The 27671-nt window shown below is 35.6% G+C and overlaps 1 protein-coding gene across 2 annotated transcripts in view; it reads left to right on the forward strand.

The window, feature by feature from the left end:
- The first annotated feature begins 10088 nt into the window (after positions 1-10088).
- Positions 10089-27671, forward strand: part of LOC124542255 (inactive histone-lysine N-methyltransferase 2E) — a 144927-nt gene continuing 127344 nt past the window's right edge. For both annotated transcript variants that reach the window (XM_047120214.1, XM_047120223.1), the window contains exon 1: positions 10089-10405. Coding sequence is in view for 1 of the 2 variants with exons in the window: in XM_047120223.1 (XP_046976179.1) it covers positions 10333-10405 (73 nt within the window). In the remaining variant the exon portion in view is untranslated. The remainder of the gene's footprint in view (positions 10406-27671) is intronic.

The following is a 27671-nucleotide window of genomic DNA, read 5'->3' on the forward strand; positions in this document are numbered from 1 at the left end:
ATGCATTCGTATTATGCGTTTGTACCACGTAAAGCACCCCACTTTACGTGGTACAAACTGTGGGACTTGACGCCTAGTGCGCCCTAGAACATCGGAATAAACATTAAAAATCAGCAGTATCCTCTTCGTCTTTTCAGCGAGGATTTCTTTCATATACTATAATGACGCCCTGATTGTTGGCCCGAATATGCGAGCCGTCAATTCCTACGGGAGATTCCCAGGGTACTGAGAACTCTTTTTGTCTCTGCTTTGCTAATTGACTCCCACACAGCACACTCCAGTTCACAACGCTGGACGATACCCTCTTCTACCTTTCACCACCATGTCCCTATACATCTGCAAGATACCCTGATCGTCCGGCCCTATCGCTGGTAAGGCCGTCTATAGAAATCGGAGCAACATACAGCACCATCGACCTCACTATACCCGCAGTCGATGGCATAGTGATTGGTAGGATCCCAGATCGCCAGCGGCGTTAATGAGCTTCAGGCCTAGTTGGTATAAGTGCTGCTTGACGCTCCACTATCAGGATTAGGTTCTACACCTAGGTTTGCACCATGATCGTGCTACTTAACCCTCGAGGTCCTCTTCGTCGACCCTGGAAAAATAGAGCCACCATTTTCGATTTTGGATATTGTACGATATGCATATTTCATATGCGCTATCAACCTCGGAGATATAACATATTGGTATTATGCCTGCATTTACACTGGCTCACTCAGTGGCGTAGCTATCGTAGGGCCAGGCGGTGCAGTGCACCGGGGCCCCGGAGTTCAAAAGGCCCTCTAAACCTTAAGCTTTTGAAGCTAGAAAAACACGACTCTCCGCACTTTCTTATTTGGTATCTATAATTTTAAAGGGTAATTTTATTCTCCCTTTTTATTCCCTGATTCTTTTTTTATGTACCGGGGCCCTTCCTCACCTAGCTACGCCATTGGGCTCACTCACTTTTTAAAAATGGAATGGATACTTGGAATAATAATATATTTAAATCTGATTCATTTAATCCATTTAATTCAGTCCAGAAATCCGAAAATTGAATCACCATCAACGTGGATCAGACTTTCAGAGGGAATATTGATGTTTTAGTGGAGCGACAGCATTCACGTCCAATTACAAGTCACATAAGCTCCAAATGGTGTACTATCCGCCTTTGTGATGCGCCGTACAAAAGGTTTCGAGTTAAATTTCAAGTTTTTTTTTTTTCGACAGAATTGCAGGCCTTCCAAGTTCCAGCGTTAATAAAAACAGTTTTTATAGGTCAGGATTTTTTAAGTTATTTTATCTATATGTGACTCGAGATGGCCCAGTGGTTAGAACGCGCGCATCTTAACCGATGATTGAGGGTTCAAACCCAGGCAAGCACCGCTGTTTCATGTGCTTAATATGTCTTTATAATTCATCTCATGCTCAGCGGTGAAGGAAAACATCGTGAGGAAACCTGCATGTGACAAATTTCATAGAAATTCTGCCACATGTGTATTCCACAAACCCGCATTGGAACAGTGTGGTGGAATATGTTCCAAACCTTCTCCTCTAAGGGAGAGGAGGCCTTTAGCCCAGCAGTGGGAATTTACAGGCTGTTGTTGTTGTTGTTGTTGTTGTGACTCTTTTAATGTAAAGTAAAAGTCTAGAAATATCCTAGTACTGGGCTAAGGACTCCAATTCATTTAGGAAGATGCAGAGGCCTCTTCCACGACGCTGAGCGTTAAACATTAGGTTAGAAAGAGGATAGTTCGATTGTAATGGAAATAATAAATTTACATGTACTAAGTTAATCAAAATTCCGCCTTGTTATTTATACGCAATATTAACAATTATCGCATGAATTCTTGATCACGCACTTTTTATTTCTTCCTTTTTATTTTTATGAAAAACATATATTTATTGAAATTTATTTATATTGTGTAATTGTTACATTGTGATAATATTGTAAATGCGTAGATGTTTATTTTATACACATAAAAGCTGTATTCATTGAATAGATGACCTTATTCAGGCGATGCGTCAGTCAGAGTGAGTTTTAGTTAAACTGATTATGATCAGCGTTTAAGCTAAAAACGTAACGCTAATAACGTAATGGCGAGCCATTTACGTGGTCGGTCTCTATTAATGATAATTCCTGACCAATAATCACAGTTATAGAAACTACACAAGGTTCAATTTTGGGTCCCTTTCTATTCCTAGTATATATAAATTCCTTTCTATGTTAAAGGTATTTGTGATATAGTGTTGTTGTTGTGTTGCAGACGATACTTCGCTGATTTTTAAGGTTGACAGGCAAAAAACTGACTGACTATGACGATGTGAACGGAGCATTATCACAGATACACAATTGGTTTACAGTAAATAATTTGATTTGACAGTTAATTGACTAGTACACTATTCTTAGTAGAAATATTATTTATCACAAAGGAGTATGTATTCTTGTTTGAAAAAACCACCCTTGCCTAGATTTATGTAACCCCAAGTCCCACGTCCATTTAAACCGTACAATTGTAAAAGTCATGCCTTTGTGAACATATTTTTATACCACGTGACACATTTGTGAAGTGACCTACTATGTAAGTGGAACGAATTGAATAAAAAAACAAAATAGGCGTCTGGCCTACTTATTTTAGACGTATATTACTTATAATACTACTGATGGTAAGCTGATTGTCTAATTAAAATTAAATTAACCAGCTAAGTAGGTATCTTAAAATAAAGCAGATTATTGCTTATTACTCAAGATATAAGAAACAATTTATAACAAGGTCTAGCTACTTGTTAGAGCCTGTCTGATTGAGTACCTTCTCATCAGATATTCTATCTTCAAACGGCCATATTTAATATTGTCTTGTTCTGGTTTGTTGGTTGATCCAGCCAGCGTAATTACAGGCACAATCATCATCAGCCTATTTTTGTCCACTGCTGGACATAGGCCTCTCCCAGTGCACGCCACTGTGGTCTTTCTCCGGCTACTCGCATCCAGCTCCTGCCTGCCGCCTTGCGTATATCGTCACTCCACCGTGCCTGAGGACGTCCTACACTACGTTTGCCGAGACGCGGTCTCCACTCTAGAACACGTTTTCCCCAACGTTTGTCGGTTCTCCGACAAATATGACCAGCCCACTGCCACTTCAGTTTACTAATCCGGTGGGCTATGTCGATGACTTTGGTTCTTTGACGGATCACCTCATTTCTGATGCGATCCCTCAAAGAAACGCCGAGCATAGCCCTTTCCATAGCACGCGGAGCGACTTTAAGCTGGCGGACCAGCCTTGTCGTGAGTGTCCACGTTTCATGACAGGTAGGACGCACTGATTGAAGACTTTCGTCTTAAGGCACTGTGGGATCGACGATGTTAAGATTCGACGTAACTTCCCAAGCGCTGCCCAACCCAGCTGAATTCTTCTATTCACCTCGTCCTCAAGGTTGTTTCTACCTAATCGCAGAGTCTGCCCGATGTAGACATATTTTTGAACAACTTCGAGGACGGTACCGTGTATCGTAGTCGGTTCCGGTAGAACATGTTCATTGAACATGACCTTGGTTTTATCCAAGTTCATCCGTAGGCCGATACGCATAGAAAAATCAGCCAGCTCGTTCAGCATTTGTTGTAGGTCCTGCAGCGTTTCTGCCACGATGACGATGTCGTCTGCGAATCTCAAGTGAGAGATGTATTCGCCATTGATGTTAATGCCACGTCCTTTCCAGTTCAGCGTCTTGAACATATCCTCCATTGCATTAGTGAACAATTTGGGGGAAATAACGTCCCCTTGTCTCACTCCTCGATGCAATGGTATGGGATTTGTTTGCTGATTCTATACTCGGACGGACATGGTGGCAGCTTCGTAGATACATCTCATCACTTGGATGTATCGCCAATCAACTTGGCAACGCTGCAGGGACTCCAGAACAGCCCAGATTTCAACCGAGTCAAAGGCCTTCTCATAGTCCACGAATGCAAGACACAGGGGCCGATCATACTCATGGGACTTCTGTATAATCTGCCGCACTATGGTGACGTATCCGGTCCGAAACCCGGCCTGCTCCGGGGGTTGGAATTCGTCGAATCTTCGCGCAAGACGGTTCGTGATCACTCTTGAAAACAGCTTATAGACGTGGCTCAGTAGGGATATGGGACGATAGTTCTTCAGCAGGGTTTTGTCTCCCTTTTTGAAGAACAGGACGACCACACTTCTACTCCACGCCTCCGGAGTTCTCCCTTCGAAGAGGACAGAGTTAAAAAGCGTCTGAAGTTCCCTAAGTACCGGTTTACCTCCCGCTATTAATAGCTCTGTGGTAACGCCGTCATCTCCAGGGGCTTTTCCATTTTTAAGCTGTCCAAGAGCAGTCTCGATTTCGCCAATACTGACTTCAGGCAGGTCTTCGGAGAAATGGCGTGTTAATGTAGCTCTAGGATCCTCATTTTCGAGATCAGGTCGAGATACATGCGATGCGTATAACCGGCCGTAGAAGTCCTCTACTTCCGAAAGTACTGCCGGCTTAGAAGAAGCGACTTCTCCACTTGCTGTGGTCAACTTCGTCAGGTGGCTCCTTCCAAGAGATAGTACGAACACCTTAGACCCCCGATTCTGCTCAATAGCTCTTTCTATTGCAAGAGTATTGGAGCACCGGAGGTCGTGTCGTACGCGCCTGCTGATCTCTTGGTTTAATTGCCGTTTCTCTGACGAAGTGACAGGTGGGTTTTCACGTCGTTTCTTCATGAGCCCCAAAGTCTCTTCCGAAAGGTTGGACTTCCTGCCCTTACGCTGCATGCCACAATATCTCGTGCCTTCTTCCCTGAGAATTCGAACTACATTTTCGAGGTTCTGGTTTACGTCAGTTGTGGTTTCCACAGCAGCGAATCGGTTTTCCAGGATTGACTGGAATGTTTCAGATCCCGCAATGGTTTGGAGCAGCTTTGGTCGGAGCGTGGACTTCATCAGACGGACGCGCTTGGCCTTAAAATTGATATTCAGAGAGCCTCGGAGGAGTCGGTGATCACTACCGGTATTGAACCTACTAAACACTGAGACGTCTCTGAATATATGCCTCTTGTCCGTCATTATGAAGTCGATCTCATTTTTTGTCATAGTGTCAGGGCTTTGCCACGTCCACTTCCTTTGCGGCTGCTTCTTGAAGAAGGAGTTCATCAAGAAGAGCCCCTCCCGTTCGAGGAAGTTGACAAGCATTTGCCCCCTATGATTCCTGCTTCCAAATCCATGGGGTCCTACTACCGATTCGCTGCAGTTCTGTACTCCCACTTTAGCGTTAAAGTCCCCCATGACAACGTTGTAGTGGGTTTTCGTGGTGAAGTGGAGGGCCCTCGATATATCATCGAATAATTCTTCCACTTCATCGTCCGAGTGTGTCGAGGTCGGTGCGTACGCTTGCACCACCTTGAGGCTGTACCTCTCGGTGAGCTTTATAATGAGGTACGCTACCCTGTTCGACACACTGGAGATTTCCACAACGTTGTCAACTAGGGACTTATTTACCAGAAACCCAACGCCACCTTGGGATTGTTGGTCACCCTCTCGGAAGTACATTAGGTGGCCCGATTCGAGGGTTACGGTGTCCTCTCCCTCTCTACGGACTTCACATAGCCCTAATATGTGCCACCTAATTTTCCCAAGTTCTACCTCAAGTTGCGCTAGATGCGAGTCAAGCCGTAGCGTGCGTCCGTTGTACGTCGCAAGGGTCAGTCGGTTGTGGTGGCCTCCCGTAGCCCGGTGATTCTTAGCACCCCCCGTCCCGCCGTTACCGTCGTCACAAACATTTATGGATTTACACTAGGATTAGTATCCAGAGCGGCAAAATTAATAGGGACAAAAAACATTCTTGGCATAATCAGAAATGCGTTTCATTCTAAATATGAATTATTAAAAAATATACGTTATACATTTCCTGGTATGAATTAGTCATTTTATTTATTTAAAAGTTAAGTATGGAAATATCGACTATATTCGACAAATTTAAGGTAAATTTTGATTACGGGGCGGCATCGTTTACAGTAAACTGGGTACTGCGCTAAGTTGAATCCGGCACTCGGCCCAAGGGACATAAAATCTTAGTTCCCAAGGTTAGTGGCGTATTGGAGATGTAAGGAATGATAAATATTTCATATAGCGTTAATATCTATGCGGGTATCACTTACCATCAGATGGGCTCATTTGTTTTTCCGCCTACCTATAATATGAACACAAAAAGTTTTTATTTAAACATTGCACTTTTAGCTTTATAGTCGCCAAAGGTTTTTGGTCAAAATTCAATTTCGATCATGATAATTATTGGAAGTTTTGAAATTTGAATATTTCGATTTGCTATTATATACAAAAAAAATATATTTGTATTTGGAATAAAACAATTGTAAAAAAGTTAATTCCCGAAAAAGTAAGGTTAGCGAACTTAGTATCAGTGCCGAGGTTGAATCCCGAGTGACAAATCGTTCACGTGATTGCGTAAGGGATATAGCTATTGGTAAAGATAAAAGCATCTTGGTCCCATTTTCCTTTAGTCACGCTGAAATACTGAATAAAAAGTAGGCTTTCAAATTAACATTGATTCGAGACGACAGACACTTGAATTTAAACCAAGATCCAATCCGGATATGCACACTACGTAGTTTTTTCTTCTTTCTATTTGGAGTGAGCTGGCGGATTGCCAAATTAGCCAACTCATGGTAAGTGGTCACCACTGCCCATATATATTAAACACAAATGTATTGGCACTGTAACAATGATGTAACTGTCTTTACATCGTTTATGCGCCTTCAACCTTGGGAACTAAGATTTTATGCTCCTTATGTCGTATAGTGGAAGTTACAATCGCTCAAAATTCAAATACAGAAATTATTTATTATTTATTTAACAATTAATTAATTAATTATTTATTTATTTATTTAACAGAAAAGCAATTAATTATTTATTTAACAGAAAAGCAGTTCGACAGAATTCTATCACCGAAATAATCGCCAATGATCTGACAAACCATTACAATTTATTGGTAACTAGCGACAACAACTTTAATATATATTATATTTAATATATTATATATATATATATATATATATATACATATATATATATATATATATATATACATATATATATATATATATATATGTATATATATATTTGCTTTTTTCCTTTTTACATAAAAACCTTAATAAATTAAATGTATATCTATACCTTCCTTATGAATCTCTCTGTCTATTAGTAAAAATATGAAAATCCATTCAGAACTTTTGGAGATTATCGCGAACAGTTTTATTATATTTAGTGACAATTACAATTTATTCAAAATATTTATCCGTATATTCCAGCTTCCAATAGCGGAATGGATCGAACTGAAATGTGAAAGGGCAATAGGGTTTAGAAAGAAGAAGTGACATTCAAACAACTCTCATCAGACTCGTTAGCTCCATCCGAGGAGTTTTGGCCTACCAAGGGGACAAATGAAGGGCTAATGATTTCAGCCGAGATATAACTTTTAGATGACGCGACAGAAAGGACGAGAAAATCTGATAATATTGAAATTGACACGTCATTATGAGGATACGTAATCCGAATAATACCAAAGAAATGGGCATTTTTGAAGTATTATTTGGGATGAATGTTATAGGAAAAGAAGAGTGTTAGGTATGAATGTGTGTAGATAGTCGTATACTCAAGGTACAATTAATAAGAATAAAAGTTTAAAGGCAACTCAAATTACTCATGATCAAGAAGATACCCTGAAACTCAGCGGGACTCTCTTTGTAAATTTTATTATTGTATATATTAAATATGAATAGAAATAGACACGAGGCGATCGTTTCATTCCCAAGGTGTGCTATCAATAATAAATTCACTAATTCTATAATTACCACTCGCACCCAAAATTTTTTTTAAAGTTGGCAACAGAAGAATTTTTAATGCTTTCTGGGATCTTGTTGTAGAATCCTATATATTGCTTCAAACTCAACAGGAGTAACAATTTTCTGTTTGTTCCTTATTTGTACAAACCAATGCTCTGTATAGCATATTTTCTCATAAAATCAATCATTAATAATTTTTCGTACATTATAGAATATATACTTAGAAGCAACAGATTTATTACATATCTTGATTTACTTAAATTTAAGCCTTAATGATTCTTTAGCTCATAGGTTATAGATTGGTCATATATCTGAGGATATGACTTGCAATAGAGAAAATGAATTGGATAAAAAAACATAATCGACTCCAAATAATCCGTTAAATTCAAGCTGATTGTTTGATGGGACGACTGTTTTTCTTACGGTTCGAGCCCATGGGCATATAACGATAGGTTTATTAGTATTTGTTAGTGGGATACTATTGGCTATTTGTTAGTGTTCTTTCGTGGGATAACACCTGAACGATTCATAATAATTGCGTAGTAGAGAAATACTTTCGATATACATTTACAAGATTTTACCAGATTTTGTAGATGATAAAAAAGCTTGGAATTAATACTTGTTGACTTCCAGGCAGGATACATTGCATACACATATAATTGTATTTAACTAATATGATTGTATTTTTTAAATGTTGAAAAAGAGTACCTACTGAGTCTCTTGCCGGTTCTTCTCGGAAGAATCTACTTTCCAAACCGGTGGTAGCTTCACTTATTTGTTAAATGACGATTCAAAGGTGCTTGTAAAAGCCAACTTGAGTAAAGTTTATTTCGATTTTGATTTTGTGAGTCAAGAACCGATAGCCCAGTAGTTAAAACAAGTACATCTTAACCGAATATTGCTGGTTCAAACCAGGAAAAATTATACATATTCAACTACATGTTATATAATCATATTGATGACTGCTAAACATACACTCAGAATTTCCCGATTTTGTTTTAGTACAAAAATGATATTTAAACTTGTTACGACTGCTTCACAGTTATTAAATCACATATTTTGAATAGAGTATTTGTCAAATGGCATAAAATGCGTAGTTAGGTAAGTGCGTTGTGATTTTTTAAGTACGTCGTAAAAAGTGGTATGTTATGAGGTATATAACTTGAGCGTATTAATAGTATCGAAGCTCCTAAACGGAAGAATCGATTTTTATTTAGTATTTATTTTAAACTTGATCGTAGCTGTTATTAGAGTTGATTGAACATGATTTTTTGTATCTTTCTTAGACTACAAGCGAATTTCGGAAAGCCAGAAACGGCGCAATATTTGGTTATCGTACTCAAATATTAATTTTTATAGTTTCCTGAATTGCCGATACTTAAAACATTTCAAGTAAAGATGGATATTGTTACTATTATGTATTTTTAAACATTGCAACCCATGATTTACCTATTTGTGTATCCACTTTTCTTTTTATTCTCAATTACAAATTGGACCAGAATAATTTGTGTGAAAAGGTTCAGAAAGAAAGAAAGAAAGAAATCATTAATATATATCAAATACAAAGTATGTAAAAGAACGCATCCCTGTAGCACTCCTAATTAGGTCAATGAAACTAATTAATTAAAGTTTTACTAAGATGTTAAGTATTTATAATTCCGGAAAATTTGAAAATTGTTTTTATAAGTAGTATCTTCTAGTATAAAACTTTAATTTACACACGTACAAGTCCCCAGAACTTAAGGATGTCTGCATAGCAGAGGCCTACGCTTTGTTCCCTGCATGCAGCTTGCGTCTAAAGGGCTACGTGAGTCGTGACCCTTCCCGCGTTTTCGCCCACGGGCATACCATGCGGAGATGTATTAACATCGCTAGCGGGTTGAAACCTTGTGGTACAAATCCAGCAAACGAACTAACTTGAAACAAATTATCCAAAAACAAACTTAATAATTTTCAAAATCTTAGTATGAATTAATTTGTGATTTGTTAATAAAAATGTCATTGAATAAATTGAATAAAATAAGAATTTCTTTTTTTAAAATCATCTAAGGCCATTCAAAAAGGTTTTAATACAGTGAATAATTGAAGTGAAAATCTCAATTAGGGTATACGTAACCAGCTCGGTAATTATTTAAAATGGTTAATGTTGGGAACGGTTGATCCCTGTACGCACGCGCCACCCCCCACAAAAATAACAGGTAAAGGCGCTCAGTTCGTTCGTTCACTCAGTCGCGAAATATCTGTGGGAACGTGCGGGCGTGTCGGCTGAACGCGTGATACCAATCTGCTTTATATTGTGAGAGAAAAAAAAAATAAACGTCATACCTATAATCCTGGCTACTGTTCTTTTTTCAAAAATGGATTGTGACATTCTAATGGGCGGGAATTTGAAATGGTACGATGAAATGTTTATGTTATTAGGATTTTCGCGATCCGTGTATTGACTTTTCGTATTTTGTTTAGTGATAATATTGTGATAGCGAGTGATGACAAGTGGGTATGGGTGTGATAATGACAACTGTTTATGGAATTGGATTGCACACTGTGGTGGATTGTATGGTTAGTATATATTTTTTTAATATTGATAGGTTAATGATAAGGATTATTATGCCCACTAAATATGGTAAGTAAAAAAGGGAATTCAAGTGAACCGGCAACATATGATAAAAAATAAGAACCACAGATTATTATTAATGTCTTTAAAATTCAAATAAAGAATTCAAACGACCAATTATTTTTTATAATATACGTTTTGTTAATGCAATAACATTTATTTACTACAAATAAATTATTATACGAATCTATATCGATCTAATTTGAATTTACTATTTAAAGTTATATAGAGCTTATTAAAGTATATTAATTAAGTAAATCATCCATTCTGATCCTAATTTTTTAAATAATTAGTTATTTATTTCAGAATTAAACAAACTAGAAGATACTTGGTACTGGTTCCTCTTATATCCATTTTTTACAACAAAGAGATTTTTTCCAGTGATATGAACTGTAAAGGCGACCTTAGAAAGGCGAACTTTATAATTTCTGCTCCGATTAAAAAAAATCTATTTTTTTTCACATTAAATATTTTCATAGTTTACACAAGCCCTTAAAAATAATTATAAACGAAAGAGATATAATGTGTTCTTTCTAAAGAGAAGAAGGATTGTGTCATATTAACAGACTTCAAAAAGTAGAAAATTAACTCTGCGATTAGTTAGCTAGACTGTCTTTTAAAAGGCTATTTTCGCAATGGTTCCATTTAAATTTCGTAAATATCTGCTGATGAGTTTGACAACGGAACTCTTCAAAAAATGCCAGTAAGCAAGCATATTACTAGCGTCTTTTCTTTAAATCGATGACAGAAAAAAATACAGTCTCTAAAATTTATGGTTTTGACTCAAGTTTGAGCAATACGAAATCAGAGCTGCAATATTGCCAATATCATCGTTGCGATGAGAAAACTCAACTGTGATATCTGAGGGATAATGAATTAAGACACTGCTATTTGATGCTCTTTTATTTAAAAGAATATATAGTACGTACACTTCAGCAAATTAGTAAATTACGTTGAATATTTGATTACGTTAATATTAAACTGTTTTAAATGGCGATTAAACATTTGAATCTAAAAAACATGATGTCAGGTTAGTTCTTTGAAATATATTTAAATTTAGAAAATTATTTTCGTATAAATTTGTAAAGTATTAACTCAATATTTTAATTAGTAATTGGCGCGTTGGCTGTAAAAGGAATGTAGGCGGATATAACAACATTTTTAATGACGAGAAAATGTTTCTAAACATACTTGAGTACATAATAAAAATGCAATGAGTGTTTACTGTATACTCGAGGAAATAACAAGATCTATACCGGATGGTATATTTGTTTGTATCAATATTTAAAAACGTAATTGTGATAACGAGATAGAACACAATATTAAGCGATTTTTTGGGTGCACGCCCAAACCAGTATCGCAGAGATCTGTGCTCGGAAAGGCAAGATCTTTAGGATGTTTGTGTGTTTCGAATGATACTCTACCCAAAAACAATATGTCCTCCAACGATAATTGGAGTAGACAGTGGAACGAGCTCCAGTAGTCCCTAGATTCAACTATTGTGTTATGTGTGCAATTTTTTAGAAGATACGATAGAGAGTAGATATAAAAATAATCGTTTGATTCTTGAAAGGTCCTAAGTTGATTCCAAATCTTTCGCGTAAAATACCGAGGTCCTATTTATTTTAAATTAACTTGAATAGATTTCTTGGAGCCAACGAGACAAAGGACATAGAAACAGCTGATCCAAACAACAACAACAGCATGTAAATTCCCACTGCTGGGCTATAGACCTCCTCTCCCTTTGAGGAGAAGGTTTGGAACATATTCTACCACGCTGTTCCAATGCGGGTTGGTGGAATACACATGTGGCAGAATTTCTATGAAATTTGTCACATGCAGGTTTCCTCACGATGTTTTCCTTCACCGCTGAGCGCGAGATGAATTATAAAGACAAATTAAGCACATGAATCAGCGGTGCTTGCCTGGGTTTGAACCCGCAATCATCGGTTAAGATGCACGCGAACCACTGGGCCATCTCGACCAAAAGGTACTCCAAAAAATGGAATGTAACAAATAATGAAAGTGGATGTTAAAGTCGAATACGGTGCAAATTTTGGTTCAATGTAGAATTTGTTTATGTTCATAGAATGCGCATTATATAGGAATGCAAGAATGCAGAACATCCTCTAAACGTTGACGTGTGTGGTCTACATTACGGCGCGAATATCTTCAAAATACCTCATAACAATGTAAACACTTTAGTCCAGAGAGCGCGGTTGGTATTTTCTCTTGAATAATTTTAGGTATAACGTATGCTTTTGAGCGCCTGTCCGGTTTTCAAATTATTTAGGTGGATTTTATCAGGTTGTTGAAAGTTTGACCGTTAAAATTTGCAGATCTTCTAATACCATTTTTGAATAATTTTCCCTTGCATTTCTCAATATTTTTAACAGTTCGAATAATCGGATTTCTTTAATAATCATTTTAAATATGGACGTATAAAAATTAGTCGGACGGCGGATATATTATGTCTGCCAGCGGATAGTTAATTTAAGATAAATTGTTAATAAAGCATTCCATTTAAATTTAAAATGGCTTCATATGATTGGTATATTATATTTTATTCAAATTAATAGACTTCGATAACGTTTGACTGATATAAGTTGGTACATAACATACATATAAAAAAGGTTTTCGTGCTGTCCAGTTTATTGAAACTCGCCCCTAGATGGCGCTGCAGCCCATTATCTTCTAAACCTTTTAAATATACATCAGCCGGCTTTTCGTTGTTTACTATAAAACGGATATCGAGATTTTATAATGTTTCAGAACACTTTTAATAAAATCGGCTCATGATACCGTGTTATCCATAACAATTATTCACCTACTTATAATATTATCATATTTCTTATTATTGTACTAACAATATTATGATAGGACTTTTGTAAATGTAACTGCAGGAACAAGGGACATAACAACGAAGCTCCTAAGATTGGTGGTGCATTGGTGATGTAAGGAATGGTTAATATTTCCTAAAGCGCCGTTGTTTTTGACCAATTACCATACCAGGTGATACCCATTAAGTCTACCTATATAATAGTATATCCTGCCCTTTTTATTACCCTCCCCCTTTTTAATATAATTACTAGTCTTATTTAATATTTATGAAAATGAACCGCTGATTCCATTATAATTAATACAGTAACCAATATTTCAGGATAAAATAAATTAACACATAAAACACGAACTCTCCAAAACTTTAGTCTGTCTGATTAACACCAAAAGTAAATCGAACTTCGCTGTATCTTCCCTTAATAAGGGATAAGGGTCTGTTTCTCAACAGACTGTTTGTATAAATGCTACGAAATTAAACAACTACAAACATTTTAGTCAAGAATGTTTCGAATTTGAACTGTAAATTGTATCTGTTTTGCGTTACAAAACCCTGTTTAATTTTTGATTCAATTTTCTGTACTAAGGAGTCGAGATGGCCCAGTGGTTAGAACGCGTGCATCTTAATCCATGATTGCGGGTTCAAACCCAGACAAGCACCGCTGATTCATGTGCTTAATTTGTCAGCAGTGGGAATCTACAGGCTGTTGTTGTTGTTGTTGTTTCTGTAATGTATATATGGTTCAAGGCGTTGAATGTTTTCGGAATTTGGATGCAAATTTTACGTCAAAAAGTGTATGTAATATGCCAAATGACACAGATAATCTGATATGAAGATATTTTTTTTATGCTGTTGTTCTCTATTGCGGGTAGTTGCCTGCCTGTTGCCTGTTTAATTTTTGATTGAATTTTCTTCATTGTAGACTAGTGACCCGACCCGGCTTTGCACAGACGCAATTTTAATATTAAAAATGTGTTTATTGACACACTTTATAACCATTAAAATTATCAGTGTTTCTCTACTATATTGTGTATGTATTATACATATGAACGTTCCTTGAATCGATCTATCTTTTAAAATAAAAACGCGTCAAAATCCATTATGTAATTTTAAAGATCTAAACATACATAAGGACATATAGCGACTTTGTTTTTACTATGTAATGCTGATGATAATGGTGATGATATCCTTCAAGGCTGCTGTGCAATGTGTCACAATCCGGATACAAATTTTACGTCAAAAAGTGTAAGTAATATTCATATGATATAGATATTTTTATAATGCTGTTGTCTATTGTTGGTAGTTTTTCCATCGAAAAATTTACAGCACCTCGGAAATCATTCTGGTCGTTTAGAAATTTGCCTACCGTGTACTTAACCAGACTGGCTTGTAAAAACTCTATCAGCAAATAAATTATCGAATTTTAATGTATAAAACTCAGGATAGATTCTCTTCGACTGGGCTGTAATCGGGTAATAAGTGCAGGTATATGTAGTTGGTACGTAATGTGGTCGGTTGAATCTGTGAACGATAACAAGCCTGTGTCTCTCCGGTGTAATCGTTTGTGGAATACGGAAAGAGCTCGCGTAAGTGACGGATCCCATTCGTCTCCACATCTGATATATTTCCGTACTTTTATTTATTTTCCTTACTTTTATTTATTAATTTATTACAAAACTTTATTCTGCAACACATGATGACATAAGAGATACCATAAATTTGACAATTGGTGCGAAAAGGCGATCTAATCTCTTATAGACAACTTTTTGGTGTTGGAAATTTGAAAGAAAACAGTTAAGTGCACATACAGATAGAGGAGGTAATAACTACAAGGATATTTATACTAAAGTGCAGTTATAAATTACATACAACGACATCCTAATAATCACACATAGTAATATAACATACATGATATAGATAGATATATAGTTATAGACTATTAAACATACATAATTATAAGCATTTATTGCTTAAAAATTAGTGGTTGTGTCTGTTTGTATTCCAATGCTAGTTTTAAATTTAATATTTATATTGAGTAAAAATAGTTTTTATGTGAATGCTATTTATATTGACAAATCAATCAACCTTTCCTAGTTTTACTATGGATATAGTTTTTAAAGTTGAGCTTAAACTTTTGATATCATTAACGACAATAATACCACGTCAATTTAATTAGTACAATAGATGTTGTGATATTTAAAAATAATAATTATAGAAATCTTGCGACGTATTTAGCTTATTACAGTACAACAACAAAAAATACAACAGTCTGTAAATTTCACACTGCTGGGCTAAGTCCTCCTCTCCATTTGAGGAGAAGTTTTGGAACTTATACCACCACGCTGTTCCAATACGGGTTGGTGGAATACAAATGTGGCAGAATTTCTATGAAATTTGACACATGCAGGTTTCCTCACGGCGTTTTCTTTCACAGTCGAGAACGAGATGAATTTTATAAACACAAATTAAGCAAATGAATATGCAGAATATTTGAGAGTATTAGTTATTACCCATATTAAGGAAGAGTTATGGATTTTTAAAGATGGTCTCCTTTTGTCTAGTATTGGTAACGCTGGGTTTTATAAACGTGGCGTAGGCAATAATGCAGGATATATTTATCGCTCGTGAGTGCGCAAATAGAAGTGCACTCTATTGCATTGCTTCCATAATTCGATTCGAGGGCAATTTCAAATGACAGCAGTTCATAGATTAAACAGAAAATAGATGACGCGTGAAGCATGAACGAAGCATGAACGAATGTCAATGAGCTGATAGACTATTCCATCATAAATTATAGGGATGTGCATTGTGTAGCGTTGTACATACAACGAGGCGATAGAAGAGGCAATAGAGGCGAGATGCGGGCAGTGGTTATAACGCGTGCATCTTAACCGATGATCGAGGGTTCAACCAGGCAAGAACCACTGCATATTCATGTGCTTAATTTATCTTTATAATTCATCTCGTGCTCGGCGCTGAAGGAAAACATCGCGAGGTAACCTGCATGTGTCTACTTCTGCCACATTTGTATTCCATCAACCTGCATTGGAACAGCGTGGTGGAATATGTTCCAAACCTTCTCCTTATAGAGAGAGGAGGCCATACAACACTCAAGTTTCTTCCTTTAAACAGTCAAGTTAACAACTGTCAAATCTTATCTCATTTGTCCTTTCCTTTATATTATAATACGTCAGAAAATAATGGTAATTTGTCCAGAGAGTTCTTAATTTGGTCGTATAGCATTACAATGGTTGTTGCATAAATGAAATCGGATTCATTTCGGTCTCCAATAAACGTTGAAAGAATATTCCGTGTCAGTTGCAATTAAGATACAAAGAGTGAATCCTTTATTATTTTAAACAGGGAAATGCAAAAATTTACGGCATTCGACGCTGTGAGCTTTATTGTCGTATTCATTTATCTCTTCGCTTATAGTCCGGAATATATGCGTCGGTTTGAAAAGGCTTGCGTAAACATTGCGTCAGTTTATATAAAATGTACGTTGGGGTATATTCGTCCATCCCGATGGGGGCTTTCGGTATTAATGGAAATCGTCGAGAACCAGCTGGTTTTGCAAGGTAATAGCCAGATGTCGAATAACGTTTACCTCGGGCTTTTCAGACGGATGAATTTTAGTGCTTTATATTTATTTTTAAAACACACGAGTCCCTTGTTTAATGGCAGTGTGTTGAGGGTTTTATATAATGACTTTTGATGATGAACAATTGACTAATTTGACTAATAATATGAATGGATAGGTTTGTATTTTACCACGATACTTCATTGGTAAAAATATGCGATGTATCTTATATAAAAAGAACATCTAATATTCATGTGTTTAATTTATGTACATATTTGATCTCGTGCTCCATGTTTAAGGCAAATATTGTGAGGGAACCTGCCTATGTCGGATGACAATCTGCCGCGTGTGTCTCCACCAACTCGTATTAGAGCAACTTGGTGTTATAAGCACCAAAACCTCTACCCAGAAAGAGAGAAGGCTTCAGCGTAGCCATGGACATTTACGAGTATATATTATCAGTTTTTTTTTTGGTTGTCAGTTGCAATTCGAGACTACATTGTCAGATGGAGCGCTTTTCAAGCGAATGCAGACAAAACTATACGTACTTTGTTTTTTAAAACTTTGTTATTGTTGGTTTGGGCGCTATTCACAATGCAGCACAAACTATTGGAGGTATAATAAGAATGTTATTTGTACGGCTTTGGATCTTTATGCGGGATAAGATAGATAAAGTATAAAGATTAGCGACCACGCTTACATATCTGTTTACCGTATCATCGAAATCAAAATAAACTTTTTTCAAGTGGGCTTCTGCAAGCACTTTTGAATCGTTAAATTAAACAATTATGTGAAGCTCCAGTTCGGAAAGTAGATTCTACCGAGAAGAACCGGCGAGAAACTCAGAAGTTACTATTTTTCAGCATTTAAAATATACTTAAGCCTATAAACTTCGGTAGATTACAATCTATCTCGTGAGATTGTAAACTGTCGAAATATTGTGAACCGTGAAATATGATTGCAATTAAACCCATTATTTTTCGTATTCATTATTGCCATATCCAATACTAAGCAAAAAAAGCTAAAAAGTGCCATTCCTTTGTCACATGGAATCATATCGAAATAAATATTAATAAATCTATACACAGTTACCGTTTATACTTTATAAATATGGAACACTTCCTTCTATGCGACAAGGTGTTAAAAAAAACGAATAAAAAAAGACGTACGAGGTGTGGTAAGATTTATTAACACAGCCGAATAGCTACTTGACTCAATATTAATAGTTTAATAGGATTTATATATATATATATATATATATATATATATATAATTTAGCAGTCGCTCGTGGTTTCGTTAGCTTTCTAAAGTGTTGGTTATCACGTGTCAGGCGGAAAAGTAGCCTATGTCCTTTCTTGGAGTTTACCTATCAAACCAAATTTCATCAAATTCGATTCAGACAGACAGATAGATCGACCGAGTTACTTTTACATTTATAATATTAATATACATAGATTAAGAAGTATCATGAAAATGCTTAGGATGAAGACGTCTACCATGTCTTAAAGATGTTTTTAGCATTCAATATGATGGAATCATTCCACGTGACATGATCGTGTGTTATATTCGACTGCGACACAGCCCGGTTTCGCTCGGTGGAAGTTTTTCAAATAGACACTGAGCATTTCGTAGGAAGACATTATTAAGTTATAATTATGAGGATGTCATAAATTATAAATATGGAAAATGTAAACTTTAATTGAGTTCTTATATTCTTGTAAATCATAAAAGGATAGATAAAAAAATCCAAGGAAGTTTAAATTTGTGGAGATTCTAATTTCAGTAATTTTTGAGGTCATCATTTTATTTTAACAGTCAGTTAATGAAGACAATTATATTCTTTATTAAATTCCCAAGGTAAACAACCTATTTATTTAAGTGATAATTAATAATCAATATCATCAAAGCATTTTTGAATCGTCATGGGTTGGTACATCTACCACCAGTAAAACGTAGATTTTATCGAGAAGAACTGGCAAGTAACCTAGTAGTTATTTTTCTCTGCCATTTTAATTACAAAGTGTGTTATTAAAGTACAATTATTATTTTTTAATCCTGTCATGTTAACGAATATCACTGATGGTAAGCTTTTTTCTATTATTATTTTAAATATATACAAGATTTTAGCACATACTGTGATGCAACTGTAATATCCCTTTATTAAAAATCTCCGAAAAGAAGTCTCGTGCTCCTCCAATATTACAAATAGATCGAATAGCTCGTTTTGCAGGATTAAAACAGTTTCAATGTCTATTGCGTTATCATAAAGCAAATAAAGGTAAGACATGATATACATATATGACAGTAACCAAAGTTTACTAATCCAGCAGTAGGTATCATCATCAGTTAGTTGTCTAACTTTTCTAACCGCGTATGCTGTGGTGCTCAGTTTTACTGCCACGAACGATAAATGAGGATTCCACTAAGTTATCAAATCTAAAGCGTCTATAGTTTAAGAGTAACTTAGAATTTTTAACAAATAAAAAACCAGAAACTCAAATCGCCATCATAGCATATCAGAAAGTGATAAGCAAAGTTTAAAGTCGGGAAGTAAATTAGTTGTTAGTATTCGATATATAGGCACTACAATCGCCTATCATTTAGATCGACTTCAAACATGTTACTAATAAAATACGAAATGAATTCTGACTGAATAGATCTGCAGTTCATGGTGTGTGTGATGACGTATTTGTAATCAGAAAATCTTTAATTAAACTGACTATATCAAGTGATTCAGAGTATATTCACCTAAGTCGCGTAATTTTACTTGTAATAGTATTATGCAGATCTATCTGAGTACGTACTACCCACGCCAACCAGTGCAACTACCAGCGCAAGGGACACAACAATTTCCAAGGTTGGTATTGCATAATTATATACATGGTGTATTTCAGTTTTCAATGTCTAAGCGGTTTTCACTATGAGATACTCCATTTGTAGTCAGTCTACCTTAAAATTATTTAAAAAAACGTTTATTATTTTAAAAAGTAATATACGAAGACAGATGCTGGCGGTTCTAGATCGTACAACATTACGCGATGCAGTTCCAATTTTGGTATTACATATTGTTAACTATACAAAATGTTAACTAAATATAATGTTAACTAAATATGAGACAACATCACACACATTGCTCTGATCCCAATGTAAGTAGCTAAAACGCTTGTGTTATGGAAAATCAGAAGCAACGACGGTACCACAAACACCCAGACCCAAGACAACATAGAAAACTAATGGTAATCTACATCGACTCGGCCGGGAATCGAACCCGGGACCTCGGAGTGGCGTACCCATGAAAACCGGTGTACACACCACTCGACCACGGAGGTCGTCAAAATTATTGCCTTGTATTGAGGAAGCATTCCACCACAGTTGGTTCTGTCATCGTGTTTAATGCATGCATTCAACCAATAGGTACTTGCCGAAGCTTTTTTCTGGGTAACCTTGAGATAAGCTTATATTTAGACAAATATTTATATAAAGATGAAGATATCAATCGTAGTGAAACAAAGACACAGGTTCATTCGATGTATGTGGTATTATAGCATTGTTAATGAGCTGAAATTAGTCAAAAGATCTCAACTAGAGGTGCTCTTTAGTATAGTTAAACAGACAATCTAATAAAACATCACAAAACCCTCGATCGTTCAATTTTTATGGACACATATAAAATTTTCGATATTGTGATGATCATCTTTAACAGATCGTAAAGATGTGATTTTAATATTTATCGTCGATATTATGCTATTAGAAATAAAATGAGGTTTTTAATGTTTCTTGTTTCTCGAATAGTCATTTTGTGATTTTTTAGTTTTTGGCTATTGGGCTCAAGTTTACTTTTCTTTTAAAGAGAATAGTCAAAATGTATCCATCAAGTGTCTCTAATTCGATTCGGTGGAATATTTTATAGATTTTCATCTGACACATGCAGGTTTTCTTACAATGGTTCTTAATCAGCGAGTCCGAAGTGAGTTTTATATGCAATTAAATGAAAATACAGTGCTTGCTTTGGAAAACACTTATTCTCACGACTACCATCGCAGTCTTAAAGTAGTACTTACTGTAAATCTAAAAATTATCTTTACCTGTAGTTACTGCACTTTAAAATAGCAATTTTGACATAAATCTGCAGGACAGTCTTGTCGGATCCCTATTAATAATATAATAATAATAATAAAGCCTTTATTTTCCGAACTTAAATCTAGCACTTCAACACAAACAATCATAAATTACAAAAAGTCTCTCAGTTCGGTGTGCCTTTTGGCATAGGCCTCCTCCAACTCTTTCCACTGAATTCTGTCTGCCGCTATTCTCGTCCAGAGCGGACCAACCGTTGTTTTCAGGTCATCCTCCCATCTCTTCCTTTTCCGACCTCGGCTCCTAGTGCCATCCCTTGGGTACCAAATTGTCACCTGTTTACTCCATTTCTCCTTTTTCACCGGAGCATATGTCCAGTCCACCTCCATTTGAGTTGATCGATACGTGCCAGGATATCGATCAGTTTAGTTTTTTCCCTAATTTCTATACTTCTTACTTTGTCCTTTCATTTGAAAACCAGCATACTCCTTTCCATGCTTCTCTGACATCTTGCGAGTTTATCTCTGTGGTGTTTGGTTAAAGTTAAGTAAAATTAAGTAGCTAAAGCACGTGTGTTATGGAAATCAGAAGTAACGACGTTACCACAAACACCCAGACCCAAGACAACATAGAAAACTAATGAACTTTTACTACGTCACGGAGGTTATCCTTATTAGCTGGTGTATAATGTTGTAGATTTCATGATTGCGCAGAGGTGGTCGTTTCTTAAAGTGTATTGATGGCGAAGGTGATGAGGAACCAATATGAATATCGAAGCTTAGTATAAAAGGCAAGTGCAACAGCGTTTTTAAAATTCATTCTTTAAGAGCGGTTGTATGTAGATATGGAAGCTTCTTATTTGAGGTTACCAATATGGAAATTGATACTTAGGTAGTAATATATGATGAGTATAGTATGTATGAGTAATTATAGTAATAGGTAATTTACATCATTATCAACAACTTGTTAATTTCCCACTGCTGGGCTAAGGCCTCCTCTCTCTTTGAGGAGAAGTTTTTTGGAACATATTCCACTACGCTGTTCCAATGTGGGTTTGTGAAATACACATGTGGAAGAATTTCCATGAAATGAGACACATGTAAATTTCCTCATGATGTTTTCCTTTACCGACGAGCACGAGATGAATTATTTATAAAAACAAATTAATATTCACTGGTGCTTGCCTGGGTTTGAACCCGCAATCATCGCTTAAGATGCACGCGTTCTAACCACTGGGCCATCTCGGCTATCAACTTACATAACATAGATGAGTTATTATTATTTTTAGTCCAGGTAATATTTGTGGTAAAGCGGTTATTTCTCGAGATATTTCTGATGATCATTTAATTTTTTGGCATTTGGCAGATATGATCTTTTACATAAAAAGGTCCTTAACGTGTTTGCAATCATTAAATAAATAGTTTACGTAATTGAAACAAAATTTAAAAAGAGATTTAAACGTTAATTTTATAAATTAGAGGATCTGCTCGCTTCTTGGTATCAAAGGATAGCGTATCCCACAATAGCGCATTATAACATTGCTTTGAATTTCTAATCTATCAAAAGGCAGGAATTTCTTTTATGAAATCTTTCTCGAGGGTTCCGCCCAAATCCGATTATCTTAACTTTTATTCCGTGTCTACAATCGAGTTACATTTTAACTCAAGCTGCACTGATGATAAAGAAGGATTTACTAAAACGTTATTATCTTAATATTAGTGATATTTTGGTAGGATTCGTTGTTATATCGGTTCAAGGATTTTGTTCTGGCATTCGCATTTTCGCAGTGCGTAGGACAACGTAACAGTCAAAATTGACACAATATTTCTTAGTCATATAGCACTTGCTTTATTCAGTCAATGCTCCATATACCCCATTGGTAACAGGAGAGCTGGTTTTTGAACTGATGGCATTCTTGTCATCATTACCCACAATTATATGTGTAGTACTTGTTATAAGGGCAAACTTACTATCAGGTCCTTTATGTATACGTCATTTTAATTTTAAATAGATTGGCAGAGGGCCACCTGATCTTAAGTGATTATCGCTGCATCAATTAAATTGTTACTATCAATAATAGTAACCAAACCTTATATTTTCCATATCCCACTTTGGAACAAAATTGGTAAGTATGGCTCACTCACCCTCCAAGCAAATAATAAAAAAAATATATATCGGAAGAATTTGTAATACATAGTCGGAATGTATGGTTCTATGCTAACACTAAAATCTTTACGAAAAGTGCACAAAATGACGATTTATATTTCATCATTTGTGAAACGTGAAAAGTTTCGTTATATGTATAAGTTGTAAAGTATTATCAATTGTATCCGAGTGATTAACGACGTATGTCTTATGGCGTGGGTGTGAAGCATTGATTTTTTAATCATAAATATCTAAAAATAGTTCACTTCTATTTCTAAGGCTTGTTATAAGTATATTTTGAACTAGTGATCCGCTCCGGTTTCCGACGGGTGCAATGCTGATATTAAATATATCACCACCTGTAAAATATGTTTAAAAGTTTGTCTACTATATTATTCATGTATTATAAATATAAACCTTTCCCTGGAATCAATCAAAAGTCCGTTGTATAATTTTAAAGATCTAAGCATACATAGGGAGAGACAGCGGTAAGCGAATTTATTTTATGCACTTTTATATTATTATATTTTTTTATACTTTTATTTATATTAGACACTTTTCGTTACATGAGTGAGAAGTAAGATATTACTCAGAAAGAAAAAGAGGGATAGCAATATATTTTACAAATTATTATCCAAGTTAATTTTTTAATTAGTCAATGATCTTGAACTGGGTATTTTATTGAACATTAGTTTTGATATAGTTATTATGACGAAATAGACGCTTTAAAAGTTGAGACGGAAAGTTGGCCAAACAATTGATTTTCTATACATTTGAAATTAGCCATTAAACCTATTGTTGGAAGATCTTTTTGTTACAGAAACGTTCTATGAAATAAGCGAATGATATCTTCTAAGACGTAATTACTCGCTAAGAAAACCTTTGTCAACCGGACTGTAATTGGTCGGGAACCTTTAATATTCTTCAACCTATAATAATATTTGCAAATTTCTTTGTAACTAATTTTATACCTTAAATAAAAAGTGCATGAGGAATATAGAATAAAATTACATAAAAAATGTATTTTTAAACATGTCCGACTTTTTATGCGGGCATTTTTTTATTTATGCAGCTCAGCAGGGCTGGATTTAAAGATCTAGAGGCTTGGAGCAAAAAGGAGTATTTACTATTCAGTTGTATTTTATGTATAATAAGATATATTCTTAGCACGATAAATGATTCTTTATTTAACAAAAACAAACTTATATTCATACTTTTATTACTTAATGACAAGGAAGGAAAAAGTTTTACCCAAATAAAACACAAATAATTTTAACCTACAAAATGACTATTTGTTGACAAATTTGACTAACATAGGCAAATTGGCCTATACCATCCTAAAGTTTGTTAATTTATGCAGCAGCTTGATTTTTTTATTTATTCGTTGTTTGTTATTTTATTTATTTATTGCGTGTTAATCTCACCATCGCATCATCACTGCTACTAATCACTCCTTTCCTTACGCTTCACTTCTTACATTACATTGAATGTATTTCGTCAAAATTGGCATTTTTGCGAGCCCTTAATTCGACCCTGTGCTGTTGTTTTTTATTTTTAGAAAGGTTATACTGTATGGTATGTAGATAAATCCACTGGAAACTGAACTGACCTAATTCTACGTGCTTGAAGTAGCTCACAGATACCTGGTTAGTAAGTATTATGTAAGCTCCAGAAACCCATTACGTTGTTCCATTACGGATAAGATATTATACAACAATAGCATTCTGTTCGAAACGTCCAGGTTTCATCACGGGATTTCAGAGACTAGATGGCCTAGTTGATAGAGCACGTGTATTTGAACCGAATATCGCGATATCGAATAATCGCTAACTTTGTCTTTTTAATCGGGCTTATCGAAAAGTTTTAATGGTTTTCTAACAAAATATGACATAACATATAAACTAATTACTCGTGTTTTTAAAACTATATTGTCTCTTTTTTAGGGTTTCACTTAAGATCTCAGAATGCCTAAAATTACTGTTTTGTTCAACAAAAAACACTGAAGGAACTCTTGCCTGAAGAGTTATTTATAAATTTACGAATTTATGGACGTACACATCGGAAATAAAACAGTCCCACCCTGGTTCTCTATTGGTTACATTTCATATTCAATACATTATTATTAAAATCTAACAAAAAACAACCACTGAGTTTGTTTCACCGATTCTTCTCAAGCCAAGGTATTTTCTCATCCGAACCCAACCGGTTACACTTTTTACTATTACAATCACTAAAAAAATATAATGCTAAATATTGAACAAAAATGTTTATGAGAGATAACTTTTTTGGATTTTTATTACAATTATTTTTTTTTTTTTATGTTATCGGTTGGCGGACGAGCATTTGGGCCACCTGATGGTAAGTGGTCACCATCACCCATAGACAATGACGCTGTAAGAAATATTAACTATTCCTTACATCGTCAATGTGCCACCAACCTTGGGAACTAAGATGGTATGTCCCTTGTGCCTGTAGTTACACTGGCTCACTCACCCTTCAAACCGAAACACAACAATACTGAGTACTGTTATTTGGCGGTAGAATAACTGATGAGTGGGTGGTACCTACCCAGACGGGCTAGCACAAAGCCCTACCACCAAGTTGGTTAAATTTAAGTACTTGGTGAAAAGAACAATATCTTCTAACTTGTCAAGCATACCCAGTATTTTAAAATGCCCATTCAACTGCCAAAAGAATTCCATAAGAGAGTATGTTCCTGTTAGAAGAAAAATCCATTCTCTCAATGAGACAGACAGCCTCATTGTCCAGGGTGGAGTCTAAACGATAAGACATAATTATGACAGACAATGAGATCCACTAAAACGATTTTAAGGGACTCTTTACGGTCTGGCATTTTTTGTACCTTTCAGTTGCTTAAAAAATTTTGGTCTTTATTAAAAATGCCATGAATGTTTTTGAAGATATATTGATTTTACTTTCTGTTTAACCACAAGCCTTACTGTATAATTTTTAATTCTAACTAATGTTTTGATATAGATATCTTTACTTTGATATAGGTCGAAGGAATAAGGAACATATTGTGAGCAAGGCCTTGCCAAGCATGGATGTGGATGCATGTAGAGGTAGTAAACGACCAAGGAAACGATGTAAGAAAGACGATATGGTTTGAAATAATGTTACTTGTGAGATAACATTTGACAGAGAAGTATGAAAGGAGAAGACATGCTGCGCCGACCCCAAATAAAATTGGGATAAGGGCAGGAGGATGATGACGACGATGAGACCTCTTTACTAACGAATATGCTCCTCGCTCCCACGTTAATTTATCAGATTATATTAAAATAACAGATTATTTGAGACTGTATAAAAAAATACAATTCAATTTGTATTTTTAATGGCGTGGAGGAGTCTTCGCAATTGCATAGATCTATACTGAAATGAAAAACTTGCGTTCTAATAATAATACTTCAAACAGACCATAGTTATGTATGATGATGATGGTGATGATGATGAAAAGTAAAAACAGAGTATATCATATATTTTAACAAGGAATAATCTAACTTGTGTTTCAATCAGATCCATGAGGTAATTGTCATAAATTTTATTCAGGTAATCAAAATCTGTTTCAATACTAAATAATGCCGTTCATTCGTCACTTTATAACAATGGGATCGTAATGTAGTTCACGTCATAAACGCCTCGCTGATAACACACGACAGCTACCCAATGAGGCGCAGGACTTAATCCAATCAGAGCTCGCAGCATTCCTAACTTTATCTAGCGGTGAAGCCATTTACAGTTTCACTGTAAATCTCATTACATTGTTAGCACAATTCGTTTGTGCCTAGACAATTCTACGCAATCCTCTAAAGACAAATTATTGTTCAAATTTTGGTAAAATGCGAGGCGAGGCGAGATGGACCGGTGGTTAGAACGCCTATAACTTAACCAGGTTCAACCCCAGGCAAGCACCACTGATTATTCATGTGCTTAATTTATGTATATAATCCATCTCGATCACGGCGGTGAAGGAAAACATCGTAAGAAAACCTGTATGTTTCAAATTTCCTAAAAATTCTGCCAAAGTGTATTCCACCAAGCCGCATTGGAACAGCGTCGTAGAATATGTTCTAAACCTTCTCAAGGAAGAGGAGGCCTTAGCCCAGCTGTGGGAACTTTACAGGCTGTTGTTGTTGTAGTAAAATATGACTTGTCTGTTATTTTTCCTATCAGCCTAGAAATTTTGAAGATGGACAGTGCTTGTATTGCCGAGCCTTAAAATACGGCTTTTAGTTCTGTTAGTACAAATTAATACGGCTTATATTTTAATATTTAAGTGTTTATCAAAATGAATATAAAGGTCAGAGATACATTTTGTTTCATAATTCTGTTCTATTATATATACGTCACATGTTTGTCGGTCGCTAATCAAATTAAACAATGACTCGTTTAACAAATGTTCACGGGATTAAATTCTTACTGTGCCAAGATTTTTAGTAAGAATAATGCTTACAAAGCCTTGAGCGAATCTGGAGGCTCTTGTTCTTGCATAATACGTTATCATTCTTGTTTCCTTTTGTTTGTTATGTGCTTAGCTTTCAGGGCTCATTGT

Source organism: Vanessa cardui, chromosome 2 (assembly GCF_905220365.1).
Source record: "Vanessa cardui chromosome 2, ilVanCard2.1, whole genome shotgun sequence".
In the NCBI taxonomy this organism is placed as follows: Eukaryota; Metazoa; Arthropoda; class Insecta; order Lepidoptera; family Nymphalidae; genus Vanessa; species Vanessa cardui.